At 42.3% G+C, this 13,922-nt stretch overlaps 1 protein-coding gene and 1 pseudogene across 2 annotated transcripts in view; one reads left to right on the forward strand and one right to left on the reverse strand.

Annotated features, from left to right (window-relative positions):
- LOC311137014 (centrosomal protein of 290 kDa-like) overlaps window positions 1–1,937 on the reverse strand; it is a 52,460-nt pseudogene extending 50,523 nt beyond the window's left edge. The window contains exons 1-4 of the transcript in view: window positions 1,926–1,937; window positions 1,715–1,884; window positions 1,407–1,496; window positions 941–1,063 (exon numbers count right to left, since the gene is read on the reverse strand). The product of the transcript in view is annotated as a centrosomal protein of 290 kDa-like (transcript). The remainder of the gene's footprint in view (window positions 1–940; window positions 1,064–1,406; window positions 1,497–1,714; window positions 1,885–1,925) is intronic.
- A 5,723-nt stretch (window positions 1,938–7,660) lies between these two features.
- Window positions 7,661–13,922, forward strand: part of LOC311137320 (protein O-mannosyl-transferase TMTC3-like) — a 61,291-nt gene continuing 55,029 nt past the window's right edge. The window contains exons 1-4 of the mRNA XM_084171756.1: window positions 7,661–7,948; window positions 9,086–9,299; window positions 10,441–10,659; window positions 12,348–12,447. Coding sequence (XP_084027882.1) covers window positions 9,111–9,299; window positions 10,441–10,659; window positions 12,348–12,447 — 508 coding nt within the window. The 5' untranslated portion in view covers window positions 7,661–7,948; window positions 9,086–9,110. The remainder of the gene's footprint in view (window positions 7,949–9,085; window positions 9,300–10,440; window positions 10,660–12,347; window positions 12,448–13,922) is intronic.

Below are 13,922 nucleotides of genomic sequence, written 5' to 3' on the forward strand. Positions count from 1 at the left end.
GACAGAGGCTGGACTGAGGGCTTGTAGGCCTGTTGTAAGGCAGGTCCTCACCAGACATCACCGGCAACAACGTCGCCTATGAGCACAAACCCACCGTCGCTGGACCAGACAGGACTGGCAAAAAGTGCTCTTCACTGACGAGTCGTGGTTTTGTCTCACCAGGGGTGATGGTCGGATTCGCGTTTATCGTCAACGGAATGAGCGTTACACCAAGGCCTGTACTCTGGAGCGGGATTGATTTGGAGGTGGAGGGTCCGTCATGGTCTGGGGCGGTGTGTCACAGCATCATCGGACTGAGCTTGTTGTCATTGCAGGCAATCTCAACGCTGTGCGTTACAGGGAAGACATCCTCCTCCCTCATGTGGTACCCTTCCTGCAGGCTCATCCTGACATGACCCTCCAGCATGACAATGCCACCAGCCATACTGCTCGTTCTGTGCGTGATTTCCTGCAAGACAGGAATGTCAGTGTTCTGCCATGGCCAGCGAAGAGCCCGGATCTCAATCCCATTGAGCACGTCTGGGACCTGTTGGATCGGAGGGTGAGAGCTAGGGCCATTCCCCCCAGAAATGTCCGGGAACTTGAGGTGCCTTGGTGGAAGAGCGGGGTAACATCTCACAGCAAGAACTGGCAAATCTGGTGCAGTCCATGAGGAGATGCACTGCAGTACTTAATGCAGCTGGTGGCCATACCAGATACTGACTGTTACTTTTGATTTTGACCCCCCCTTTGTTCAGGGACACATTATTCAATTCCTGATAGTCACATGTCTGTGGAACTTGTTCAGTTTATGTCTCCGTTGTTGAATCTTATGTTCATACAAATATTTACACATGTTACGTTTGCTGAAAATAAATTGACAGTTGACAGTGAGGACGTTTCTTTTTTTGCTGAGTTTATTTATATAAAGATGATAAGGATTGTTAGCTTTGAGACTGAACTGCTGCAAGGCGATGATGTTGCTCTTGTCCGTGTCCATCTGGGCTGAGCGTAGCTTGTCTCTCAGCTCACGGGTCATCTGCTGGTACTCCATGATCTGCTCATCCTTCCCAGCCAGCACTCTCTGAAGATCCCAAATCACAGACACAATGAGGGCCACTGATAGAAACACACACAATCAGGGCCACTCACAGAAGAACAGAGATGATCAGGGCCACTGACTGAAAACAACTAACCAGGCAGTATGCCTTGACAAAGACAGGCTTCAAGCCAAAACATTGAGTTTTTATCTATGCTGAAATAAAGTGTGAAAAATACATGTAAATATTCACTATAAACATAATTATATGTGTGCTGTGTGCTTTCAAGTTCTTCAGTGATACAGACAGCAGCACACAGTACTTGATTGTTAGTGTATCGCCTGCTGACTTTCCTCCAAGCCAGGTACATTATGTCAGAACACCCACCTTCCACTCGTCAACCTTGGCATTGACGGCTGCCATGACCGGGTCATCCTCCTCTGCCCAGCTCTGAATCTGCTCCGTCAGCTCTCTGACCTGAAGAACACAGCAAACGGTGCACTGTTTATTCAGCACCAATGGATGTACATTATTCACACCATGTCAATTCACAATAATGATTCGATATTAGAAGTGCTTCATAAAGTCTATGGAAAGCAGTGTTAAAACTTTCCCAGGTTCAACCAGAAAACCAGTTTGCAACCTGTAAAATTACATCCTGACATCATATGCGTAATTCTGTCCCTCTGGGCTACCTGTAGCTTGGCGTGGTCCGTCTCCTTCCTCAGCTGGTCCATGATGGAGTCTTTGTGCTGCACGACGATCTTCATCTTGTTGTACTCATCCGTCATCTTCTCCATCTCCTTCACTTCTTCTGCATCTGATCGTTCTGTGTTTTCATGTGGGCTACCTCTTCCTCCGCACGCTAGAGGTAGAGGAGTGAGGACACAGGTCTCGGGTTAGTACCATACACGACATACAGTGCATTCGGAAAGTATTCAGACCCCTTGACTTATTCTAAAATGGATAAAAAATATCTTCCCTCATCAATCTACACACAATACCCCATAATGACACAGCAAAAGCAGGTTTTTATAATTTTTTGCAAATGTATTACAAAGAAAAAACGGAAATATCACATTTACCTAAGTATTTAGACCCTTTACTCAGTACTTTGTTGAAGCACCTTTCGAAGCGGTTACAGCCTCGAGTCCTCTTGGGTATGATTCTACAAGCTTGGCACACCTGTATTTGGGGAGTTTCTCCCATTATTCGCTGCAGATCCTCTCAAGCTCTGTCAGGTTGGATGGGGAGCGTCGCTGCACAGCTATTTTCAGGACTCTCCAGAGATGTTCGATTGGGTTCAAGTTTGGGCTCTCAAGGACATTCAGAGACTTGTCCCGAAGCCACTCCTGCGTTGTCTTGGATGTGTGCTTAAAGTCATTGTCCTGTTGGAAGGTCCCAGTCTGAGGTCCTGAGCGCTCTGAAGCAGGTTTTCATCAAGGATCTCTCTGTACTTTTCTCCGTTCATCTTTCCCTCAATCCTGACCACTCTCCCAGTCCCTGCCGCTGAAAAACATCCCCACAGCATGATGCTGCCATCACATTGCTTCACCGTAGGGATGGTGCCAGGTTTCCTCCAGACGTGACGCTTGGCATTCAGGCCAAAGAGTTCAATCTTGGTTTCATCATGGTCCTCTGTAGCTCAGCTGGTAGAGCACAGCGCTTGTAACGCCAAGGTAGTGGGTTCGATCCCCGGGACCACCCATACACAAAAAAAAAAACTTGACTGTAAGTCGCTTTGGATAAAAGCGTCTGCTAAATGGCATATTATATTATTATATTATCATATCAGAGAATCTTGTTTCTCATGGTCTGAAAGTCCAAGCAGGCTGTCATGTGCCTTTTACTGAGGAGTGGCTTCCGTCTGGCCACTCTAACATAAAGGCCTAATTGTTGGAGTGCTGCACAGATGGTTGTCCTTCTGGAAGGTTCTTCCATCTCCACAGAGGAACTCTGGAGCTCTGTCAGAGTGACCATCGGGTTCCTGGTCACCTCCCTGACCAAGGCCCTTCTCCCCCGATTGCTCAGTTTGGCTGGGTGGCCAGCTCTAGGAAGAGTCTTGGTAGTTCCAAACTTCTTCCATTTAAGAATGATGGAGGCCAGTGGGAGCTCTACGGACAATTCCTTCGACCTCATGGCTTGTTGTTTTGCTCTGACATGCACTGTCAACTGTGGGAACGTATATAGACAGGTGTGTGCCTTTCCAAATTATGTCCAATCAATTGAATTTACCACAGGTGGACTCCAATCAAGTTGTAGAAACATCTCAAGGATGATCAATGGAAACAGAACGTACCTGAGCTCAATTTCGAGACTCATAGCAAAGGGTCTGAATACTTTTGTAAATAAGGTATTCCAGTTTAGTTTTTTTAATACATTTGCAAAAATGTCTAAATAACCTTTTTTCGCTTTGTCATTATGGGGTATTGTGTGTAGATTGATGAGATTTTTAAAAAAATCAATTTTAGAATAAGGCTGTAACATAACAAAATGTGAAAAAAGTGAAGGGGTCTGAATACTTTCCAAATGCACTGTCAACCTAAATATTTTAGCCAAAAAGTTATACCTTTGAATCATCTGTCCATAGAACTTTCTTCCAAGAGTCTTGATGATCATCCAGGTGCTTTTTGGCAAAATTGAGTCAACTTTTTGGACGAGATGGGTCCCATTATGCCTGGCGAAAACCAAACACTGCATTCCACAGTAAGAACATCATACCAAAGGTCAAGCATGGTGGTGGTGGTGTGATGGTTTGGGGATGCTTTGCTGCCTCAGGACCTGGACGACTTGCCTTAATAGAAGGAACCATGAATTCTGCTCTGTATCAGAGAATTCTACAGGAGAATGTCAGACCATCCGTCTGTGAGCTGAAGCTGAAGCGCAGCTGGGTCATGCAGCAAGACAATGATCCAAAACATACAATCAATTCTACATGAAAATTGCTAAAAAGCAACAAATTTGAAGTTTTGGAATGGCCTAGTCAAAGTCCAGACCTAATCCCAATTGAGATGTTGTGGCAGGACTTGAAACGAGCAGTTCATGCTTGAAAACCCACACGTCACTGAGTTAAAGCAGTTTTGCATGGAAGAGTGGGCCAAAATTCCTCCACAGCGATGTGAGAGACTGATCGACAACTACAGGAAGCATTTGGTTGGAGTCATTGCAGCGAAAGGTTATTGAGTGTAAGGGGGCAATTACTTTTTCACACAGGGTAATTGGGTGTTGCATAACGTTGTTTATGAAATAAATATGTAATTGTTGTGTTATTTGTTCACTTATGTTCCCTTTATCTAATATTAGGTTTTGGTTGAAGATCTGATAACATTCAGTATCACAAATATGCAAAAGTAGAGATAATTAGAAAGGGGGCAAATACTTTTTCATAGCACTGTATTTCTAATATTTATATATTCCTTAAATTCCATTATTTTACTTTTAGGTTGTGTGTATTGTTGTGAATTGTTAAATATACTGCACTGTTGGAGCTAGAAACACAAGCATTTTACTACAGCTGCAATAACATCTGCTAAACGTGTATGTGACAAATAAAATTGTATTTGTCAAATTGTGAATGAGAGACTGATGAAAAGTGTACAGCCTGCTTAAAAAACAAAGCAGAGCTCATGTCTTTCATTCAACTTTTTTTTTAATCATCATTAGAGTCGCATCATGCAGCCTTAGAATATAAAAAAATCAAAACATATAGCCCAAAATTTGTATCACAACTAAAGTTACATAAATAAGCACTCACTAACTGTAAGTCGCTCTGGATAAGAGTGTCTGCTAAATGACTAAAATGTAAATTATGCATATAGGAGTACCTGTTTCTTTGTTAACGCTCAACACTGAATAGCCACATGTGCACACTCTGTCAAATGATTTGGAGAAAATATCCTTTCTATTTTATTCAGCTATGTTCAATTGTATTCTTCATACTATAAAATAATGCCATGGAATTCTAAGCAAATCTTGTATGCTAAATGAACTAGTGTAGCCCACAGCCATATGGCATAGCCAGATCAGGGCCTAACATAAGGACAACTCAGAGTATGCTATTCTGTTCTTCTGAAATAGACTACATTTTCTTCATAACATGTTTAGTTAGACCTGTCTAAAATAAATGGACTTATTGTGATAGTGTCAGCTATATTACATGGATTTATTAGACTTTTTTAAATGTAGATGTTCCAAAGGTCTGCATCAGCGGCTTGTAGGCTACGCATGGCAGCCAGGAGATGCTAAATGTGTTTATGTTAATTAACGGTCAATTACCGTGAGACCGGCAGTTATTTGCTTGACAATCACCGGCTGACAAAACTTCATGACGCCACAACCCTAGCTGTCACTAACCTCTCTTTTAAGCTTCCTACTCTCATCCCATGCTTGAATCATCAATTGTGGGAACACATGGGAGAAATTAGGTGCATGGGAACTGTGAACACAATGGGAGGTGACTGTATAGGCTACACACAGTAAAATCAAGTGAACATTTTGCACTTGCATGACATATTTTTCAAAGTAGGACTTAATATTGTACTGAGTACACAATGACACACATTAATACTAGCTTGCTATAGAATGAATGACGTCCCATAACATAAGGTCATACTTCTTCGTTGATTTTCTTCTCCTTGCTCGTCTCTTTCTTCAACTGTTGGATGTACTTCTCTCTGCGGTCCAGTTGAGCCTCCAGTTTGCGCATCTCGTCCCGCATGAAGAGATAAAACCACAACAAACAATCTCCTTAAGTACTATGAGTGACTTTACTATTGGCTGAGAGGTGTACTAAGCCCGTTGAAGGAAACTGAGCAGCATGAGGTGAAATAACCTGTGGTCCAATTCAAACAAAACTGCTATCCAGAACCGGCAGTTTCGATTGAATATGGACTCTAATGATTCACCATTTCATTTAATGACAACATTCACACCAAGCCTTATCTTTAACTCTTGTTCCCACTTTAACTCCTTGGCCTTCCACTCATTTTCTGTAAGACACAAAAGAGATACTGTTAAAGTATCTACTGTGGGCCATTAATTTCTAACAATACACTTAACAACGCTTAATTTCTAACAATGCTTCTGTACCAGCATTATCAATGAGTTCAAATGCCATGGTTACCTCCTCTTTCTTCCACTGCAGAAAAATATAAAGATTTTGGGTCAGTATCAGTACCACCAGTAATAAATAACATGAAACAGACTATAACACACGCATATTGTAAATCCACACACAAGCAAGTCATAGTTAGTAGTTACACTGCATGTGATGCAAATATAATCAAACTGTTCTACATTACTTAAACCACACTGTGTAGAGCTTATTCCTTCAAAGCAACTATGTAATGTATTCTACTGATATTAACATTGGATATAATAATATTAGGAATGCATTTCAGCACAGCGATGTGAATGGATCACAGAGTTGTAGTGAGTTTGAATAATGCAGCTCTGGATCTGAATGGGTAATAATAGCATGGGAAACCTTTAGAAGGCCCTGAGCGACACGCAAGAGCTGAACTATTTTCTCTGGGCTTCCAGCTCCCTCTCCCATTGTTTGACCTGCAGAGAAATAGGGCACCACCGCTGTTCAGTGAAACACACAGTGAATTTGACATCAGGCAGAAACACATCAACAGTAATGCTTGGTGTAAAATGGGAGTAAAACCCTGTGACCAGCAGTGTCTAGAGATCCAGTAACTAGTACTGCTTGGTCTTTTATATATGTTCCTGTCTCACTGGTAGTATCAGAGAACAAAATTGCTTACACTTTTGTTTAGTCTACAAGCCAGGTGCTTGATCCTGGCTAGGGGAAATGGTAGGGGGATCAAAATGAGGTGTGCAGAATAGGATTAGTCTGTTTAGGCTTTGAGGCATTTTGCTGACACAGACAGTCTGTGCTTTGGCGGAAGGCAGGGGAGTCCTTTGTGCTGTTGACAGACAAATCAGTAGCAGGACCACTCATTTCAATGGTCAGACATCCATATCAACAAGAAAAACTAGATTGGACTATTTGATTGATACAGTATCAGATTAGAAGAGGATTTGGGGTGCAGGTATGTGCATTTGGGAACTGTACTGTAACGTTACCTGTAGAAACATTTGGTTGATTATCTCTGCATCGCCACTCTCCTGCAGTTGTTCTGGGTCAGCATCAATTACCCTACTCCAGTCAAGATGAGGAGGCATCTTGACAATTGTGTAGTTACAGCTAGCTAACACGAACTGGAGAACAAATAGATGGACAGACACACATTGTACGTTAGAGCTGTGGCTATTGTCCTTGCAAAATGCATTTTAGTTGTAACTAGCTAGTTAACTAAGTTAGCTGACTAGCTAACAACATGGTTAGCTAGCTACCTGCTGCTAACTACTTGCTAAACTTTGCATTGGCGTCGGGTGATGCAAAATCCATTCTACATGTATATAAATTACGTATGCAACTGGGTTATTTTCATTTGAAGAAATATTCGTTTGTATCTTACCTTTTTTCATATACCTGCCCCAACATATTTGGCTACCTTACTTGGTATTCTAGCTAACCATACCACAGATAGAACAAAGCGAACATACATTTGACCGTACTGCTGCTCCAGTTGCTAAGTTACCGCTGACAACAGTCGTAAATTGATTTGCGCAATATGCTACTTAATCGCTGATAAAGTTGTGTCACTGTCGCAAAAGGCTAGCCAGTCAATTAGCCAACTAGATAGCTAGTTAGAGAGCTTTTCAACACAAGCATTTTCATGATTTATAGCAAGCAATGTGTGTTCTCCTCTTCTTGATAGTGTCAGTACATATGGGACAACAAGTTACAGCCACCGCTGTTTCTGAAATCAGTGGCCCTTTTTAGCTTAAACTTTGCCCCGGAAGTTTGGGGATTTATTGCTAGCGTTCAACTTGGAATGTCAATCGCCGAATACTTTAACGTATGTTTCTACATTTTCTAATTTCCTCTAACAATGTTATAATATGTTAGGAAATGTTACTGTAAACTATTTTCATCTGCATTGTGTAAACTAGACCATTAATCGTGAACAATCAAGTGAAAATGGAAGAGGCTAGCGGCGACTAGGTTATCTTCAACACAACATTTAGCTAGCTAGCTAACGTTGGTGTGTTTATAAAAGGGATACTTCGGTATTTCTGGCCTTTATCTACTTCCCCAGAGTCGGTGAACTCGTGGATACCATTTTTATGTCGCTGTGTCGAGTAAGAAGGACGTTATAGGTAGTGTCGCTAGCCAATGCTAACTAGCGTTAACACAATGGCTAGAAGTAAGAGTATGGGTATTTGTTAGATAGCAGATACCCATAGACTTCCAGTCATTGCACTAACGCTAGTTGGCAACTTCCTTCAAACTGCATACACATGGTATCCACAAGTTCATCTGACTCTGGGGAAGTAGATAAAGTAAAGAGCCTAATTGCCAAAATCCCGAAGTATCCATTAAGCGTGTGATTCGTTGCAATACTGCCTAGCAGGGATGTAGCTCAGTTGGTAGAGTATGGTGTTTGCAACGCCAGGGTTGTGGGTTCAATTCCCACGGGGGGCCAGTATGAAAAATATAAAAAATAATGTATGCACTCACTAACTGTAAATCGCTATGGATAAGAGCGTCTGCTAAATGACTTAAATGTAAAAAAAAATGGCAATGTTTTTAAAGTTACAGTGAAGAAAAATATAACATGTATGACCAGCTAGCGTGACTGAAACGTCAGGATCTTGTTCTCGATTGATATAGTTACCTAGCTAGCTAACTACATTGTTGCCTTTCAAGTTTTAATATGACATCCTCAATGCAATAGTCATCGTCATAGGTGTTTTGCTAATATAATCTTTCTGCATTGTATGGGAATGTATCAGACCAACTCAGTGCACCTGAAGGCATACATTGTTATGGTGCAACTCTTGTCACCTGACCTGGCAGCACCAAGCTGTGTCAGTGGCATCCTAGCAAATCTGGGCTGGGCACATTGTATTGTGTGAACCATGATATGATAATGAACAAAGACAACCTCTCTAGTCTAATTTCTCCTGTCCTGCTGTTACTTCATCCGTCACAGTGATCAATGAAGCCTTTGGTCAGCGATGGCTGTCGTGTCGTGGAAGGAGGTCTTGCTTTTGATCGGACTGGTGGTGGGATGCTACTGGAACAGCCTGTCCTGTGGCTTTGTGTTCGACGATGTCTCGGCCATTCTGGACAACAAGGACTTGCGGCCCGCCACCCCACTCAGCAACCTGTTCTTCAATGACTTCTGGGGCACGCCCATGTCTGAGGTGATGAATCAATCATGAAATATCCTCGAGCTTGGGGAGGGATACTTCGGTGCACGAGATTACTCGTGACATGTCATGCACAATGTCTTACTTTGTTTATGCTCCCCTTGCAAAACATGCAGATGATCAAGTAAATAAGGATTATTTGAATTTCAGCTGAGAATAGTTCAAATGTAATTTACACTGAACAAAAATATAAACGCAACATGTAAAGTGTTGGTCCCATGTTTCATGAGCTGAAATAAATGATCCCTGACATTTTCCATACGCACAAAAAGCTTATTTCTCTTACATATTGTTCACAAATGTGTTTACATCCCAGTTAGTGATCATTTCTCCTTTGCCAAGATAATCCATCCACCTGACAGGTGTGGCATATCAAGAGGCTGAATAAACATCATGATCATTACACAGGTGCACCTTGTACTGGGGACAAAAGGACACTATAATGTGCCGTTTTGTCACATAACACAATGCCACAGATGTCTCAAGTTTTGAGGGAGAGTGCATTGGCATGCTGACTGCAGAAATGCCCACCAGAGCTGTTGCCAGATAATTGAATGTTAATTTCTCTACCATAAAAGTAGTTTTAGAGAATTTGGCAGTATGTCCAACCGGCCTCACAACCGCAGACCATGTGTATGGCGTCATGTGGACAAGCGGTTTGATGATGTCAACGTTGTGAACAGAGTGCCCCATGGTGGCGGTAGGGTTATGGTATGGGCAGGCATAAGCTACGGACAACGATCACAATGGCCGTTTATTGATGGCAATTTGAATACACAAGAATACCATGACGAGATCCTGAGGCCCATTGTGAGGCCCCTTTTTTCTAAGGTATCTGTGACCAACAGATGCATGTCTATATTCCCAGTCGTGAAATCCATAGATTGGGCCTCATAAATGTATTTCAATTGATGGATTTCCTCATATGAGCTGCAACTCAGTAAAATCAATGAACTTGTTGCGTTTTATATTTTTGTTCAGTATATGTTCAATTAATCAATGGCTGTTGTGAATATTGGTGAACTTTGATTCTTGGCATAACTATAGTCAGATGATTTGATTGCAAGTACCAACAAAATCACCTAAATTCACAACAGCACTATTCTCCCTCCCATATTTCTGTTTCTTACCACAGGAGAGGAGCCACAAGTCCTACCGGCCCCTGACCGTGCTCACGTTTAGGCTGAACTACGTCTTCAGTGAGCTGAGTTCTGCATCCTACCACCTGCTCAACGTGGTGCTACATGCCGTGGTGTGTCCGCTCTTCCTGCGCATCTGTCGTCTCTTCCTGGACAAGACCTCCAGCCTGGTGGCGGCCCTGCTGTTTGCTGTGCACCCCATCCACACAGAGGCCGTAAGTCTGCTCATACTGTAGGCACAGATCTAGGAACTAACTAAATTAACTCTCCCTAAATCCTTACCCCAACCATTAACAGATTTAAACAGAAGCAAGTAACGTTGATACTATTTGAGTTATACGGACCTGCATGCATTAGTGACATGAAAAGAATGGAATTCAATACAAGTTGGACATTGAGTTGGTTAATGTCTGTTTCAAATGAACTCAATTGAACTAATCTCAGTCATTAATGTCTACCTCAACAACAACTTCTCTCATCTAGCATATTTGCTAACCCCCTTACCCCCAATTTGTACTTGTATTTCACCCCATTCAACCGAGTTGCACCGGCGACCAGACAGGCCTTAGAAAACCTGAAATGAAGAATTAAAAAGAAAAACAGAATAGTAAAACAAAGACAACATTTTGCCACTCTGGAAAAGGGAGTTGTAATATTACACAGCTCTAGTGCTCCCTCGAACTCCCTCATCTTCATGTCATTCTCTCCTTTAGCTGAGTGCAGCCTCTCAATCGCTTGAAAGGACCCATTTCACAATTCACAAAGTAGCCCTTGGCCCGGCCAATGGCCTTCACGTTATCTTGGTCTGGAATCTCTGTCTCAACGGATAATTTGTTTTTCATTTGAAACACTGAGCAGTGAAGCTCCCCTTCATGATAAACATGGACAAAGAGACCGTTGTGCGTGCCTCTGTCTTTGTGAACGTCTTAGAATGGCTTTCTTTTTGAACATGTAGTTCAGAGTGTATGTGTGCATCTGTGTCTGGTATCTGAACATATTCAACTAGAACTGTGTTTGTATGACATTGATGATCCTAAAGATGGAACTGAAAGCTGCATGCTTTGAATAGTTTCATTGGATTCAATAGTTGCAAGTGGTTGAGAGATGAAAATACTTCATAATAGTGATGTCTGTCAACATATGTTGTCTAGAGGCTGACTGTCACTTGCCTGGCTACCCAAACTCCTTGCTTCGACCTAATGCTACGCCACACCAAGATTGTCACAGTCTAGTGATTAGCAATTGTGTGTCAGTCTTTGTGTTGTTCTTAGGACATCTATGCGGTAGAGGTCAGGTGAGTCAACCTCACCTGGATCATGTTCAGTACGGTTCTTATTCTTACTGGTCAAGTTCAGTTAGTACCTCACTGTGTTTCAAAACATTTTCTCCCTGCTGAACATGACACAGATTTGCTCTCCTCTTGGTCCAAGATTTACCAGCCCCAGCTGCTCTCGTGAAAACAGGACATGTGCAGTTCCATGTGCTTCCATAAGGTGGCAATAATCCTTCATATATTTCTATTAGAGGCCCCTGGCCGGCAGGAGCCAGTGTGAGTTACCTATGTGGTCTGCCTCCATGATTTAGACCTAGGCTAGGTGGCGGGCATATTTTTCATTTAAGGTCTTGTTGGGTGCATATTTTAGGTTTAGGTTAGCCTTTGTCATGGACAATCAGGTTTCAGCAGATTTCAGGCATGCCAGAGAGACCGAGGAGGAAGTGTTTTAAAGGATGATTGATTGACGAGAAAACATCTTTGTGCCAGAAACGTTGACTTTGACCATTTACTTTCAACTTTGTGCCTCTGACAGGTGATGGCTGTCATGGGGAAAGTGGACCTCATCGATTCATTGATGAAAGAAGAACATATTTGTGCCAAAGATTTTATTTTTGGTTCCTCTGGCAGGTGACTGGTGTTGTAGGAAGAGCGGAGCTCCTGTCCTCCATCTTCCTTCTGGCTGCATTCCTGGCCTACACCAGATCGAAAGGAGCCGACCACTCCATCGGTGAGTCTACTGTAGCCCGCCACCAATATTGTCCCTGTGTTTGTTGTGTACACACACGGGTTTGAGGAAAACAAGACAAGAAGATGCATGCTCCCACTTGCTAGTCTGTCATTCGGTGAGTCTACTGTACCCCTCCCCCCATCTTTTGCATGCATGTTTGTTGCGCGCATTCACGCAAACAGGGCCTTCAGAGAACAATAAGACACATGCCCTGACTTGTTAGCTACCGCCTCTAACCTTCTCCGGATTTGATTTCTGAGGGATGATGGTTATCACGAGAGAGGGATGAATGGGGAAGTGACTGTTTTCTCCCTCCTAAATTCAAGGAAATGAACAACGTAACAATTCATTGTCATTATCTTATCTTACCAAGGTGATCTAGCCTCAGTAGGGCCAGTTTTAGAGAGGTTCATTGAGTTTTGTTGCCTTATACAGCCTTTAACCAAATACAAAATTCAATATTGTACCAGTAACTGCCAAAATAATGGAAACACTTAAGTAAATGATGGATACAAAGTATATTGAAAGCAGGTGCTTCCACACAGGTGTGGTTCCTGAGTTGATTAAGCAATTAACATCCCATCGTGCTTAGGGTCATGTATAAAAATGCTGGGCAGCCCATTATTTTGGCTACCATGGCTATGGCCCCATAGGATGACAATGCCCCCATCCACAGGGCACGAGTGGTTACTGAATGGTTTGATGAGCATGAAAACGATGTAAACCTTATGCCATGACCGTCTCAGTCACCAGATCTCAACCCAATTGAACACTTATGGAAGATTCTGGAGCGGTGTCTGAGACAGAATTTTCCACCACCATCAACAAAACACCAAATTATGGAATCTATTGTGAAAGAATGGTGTCGCGTCCCTCCAATAGAGTTCCAGACACTTGTAGAATCTATGCCAAGGTGCATTGAAGCTGTTCTCGCTCGTGGTGGCCCAACCCCCTATTAAGACACTTTATTTTGGCAGTTACCTGTATGTTGTTATTCTTATACCAGACAAACTAGTTCTTAGGCTTTACCTTCCATCAAGCTCTCATTGCATCTGTTGTGTCCCTTGGATCTTCAAACAGTTCTGGAACACACACTTTTTCAACTATCTGCATTTCTTATGTCAAACAGTCAATCGAATTTGCATGCAAGGAACAAAAACTTTTTCCACAAGTACATAGAGTAGCCAGCCAAATAGAAAAAGTAGCTGTCTGGGGGGGGCTTTCCCCCCTGTTTTGGTAACCTCTGGTACATTCTAATGCCTTGATTCCATCTGAAATACACAGCGAAATTATTGTATACTTTATCGAGTTTACCTCCCAGATTAGAAAAATTACTAGTGGTATTGTGTTGAAAGACATGACTTTACAATTGTAATTACTGAAAATGTATTAATTCAGTGTATTGTTAGTTGTTTTGGATATTGTCTAGGTCTAGGCCTATATGATCAGGACCATTAGGGGAAGTAATAGAACAT

Source organism: Coregonus lavaretus (assembly GCF_964263955.1).
Source record: "Coregonus lavaretus genome assembly, chromosome: 11".
Classification (NCBI taxonomy): domain Eukaryota; kingdom Metazoa; phylum Chordata; class Actinopteri; order Salmoniformes; family Salmonidae; genus Coregonus; species Coregonus lavaretus.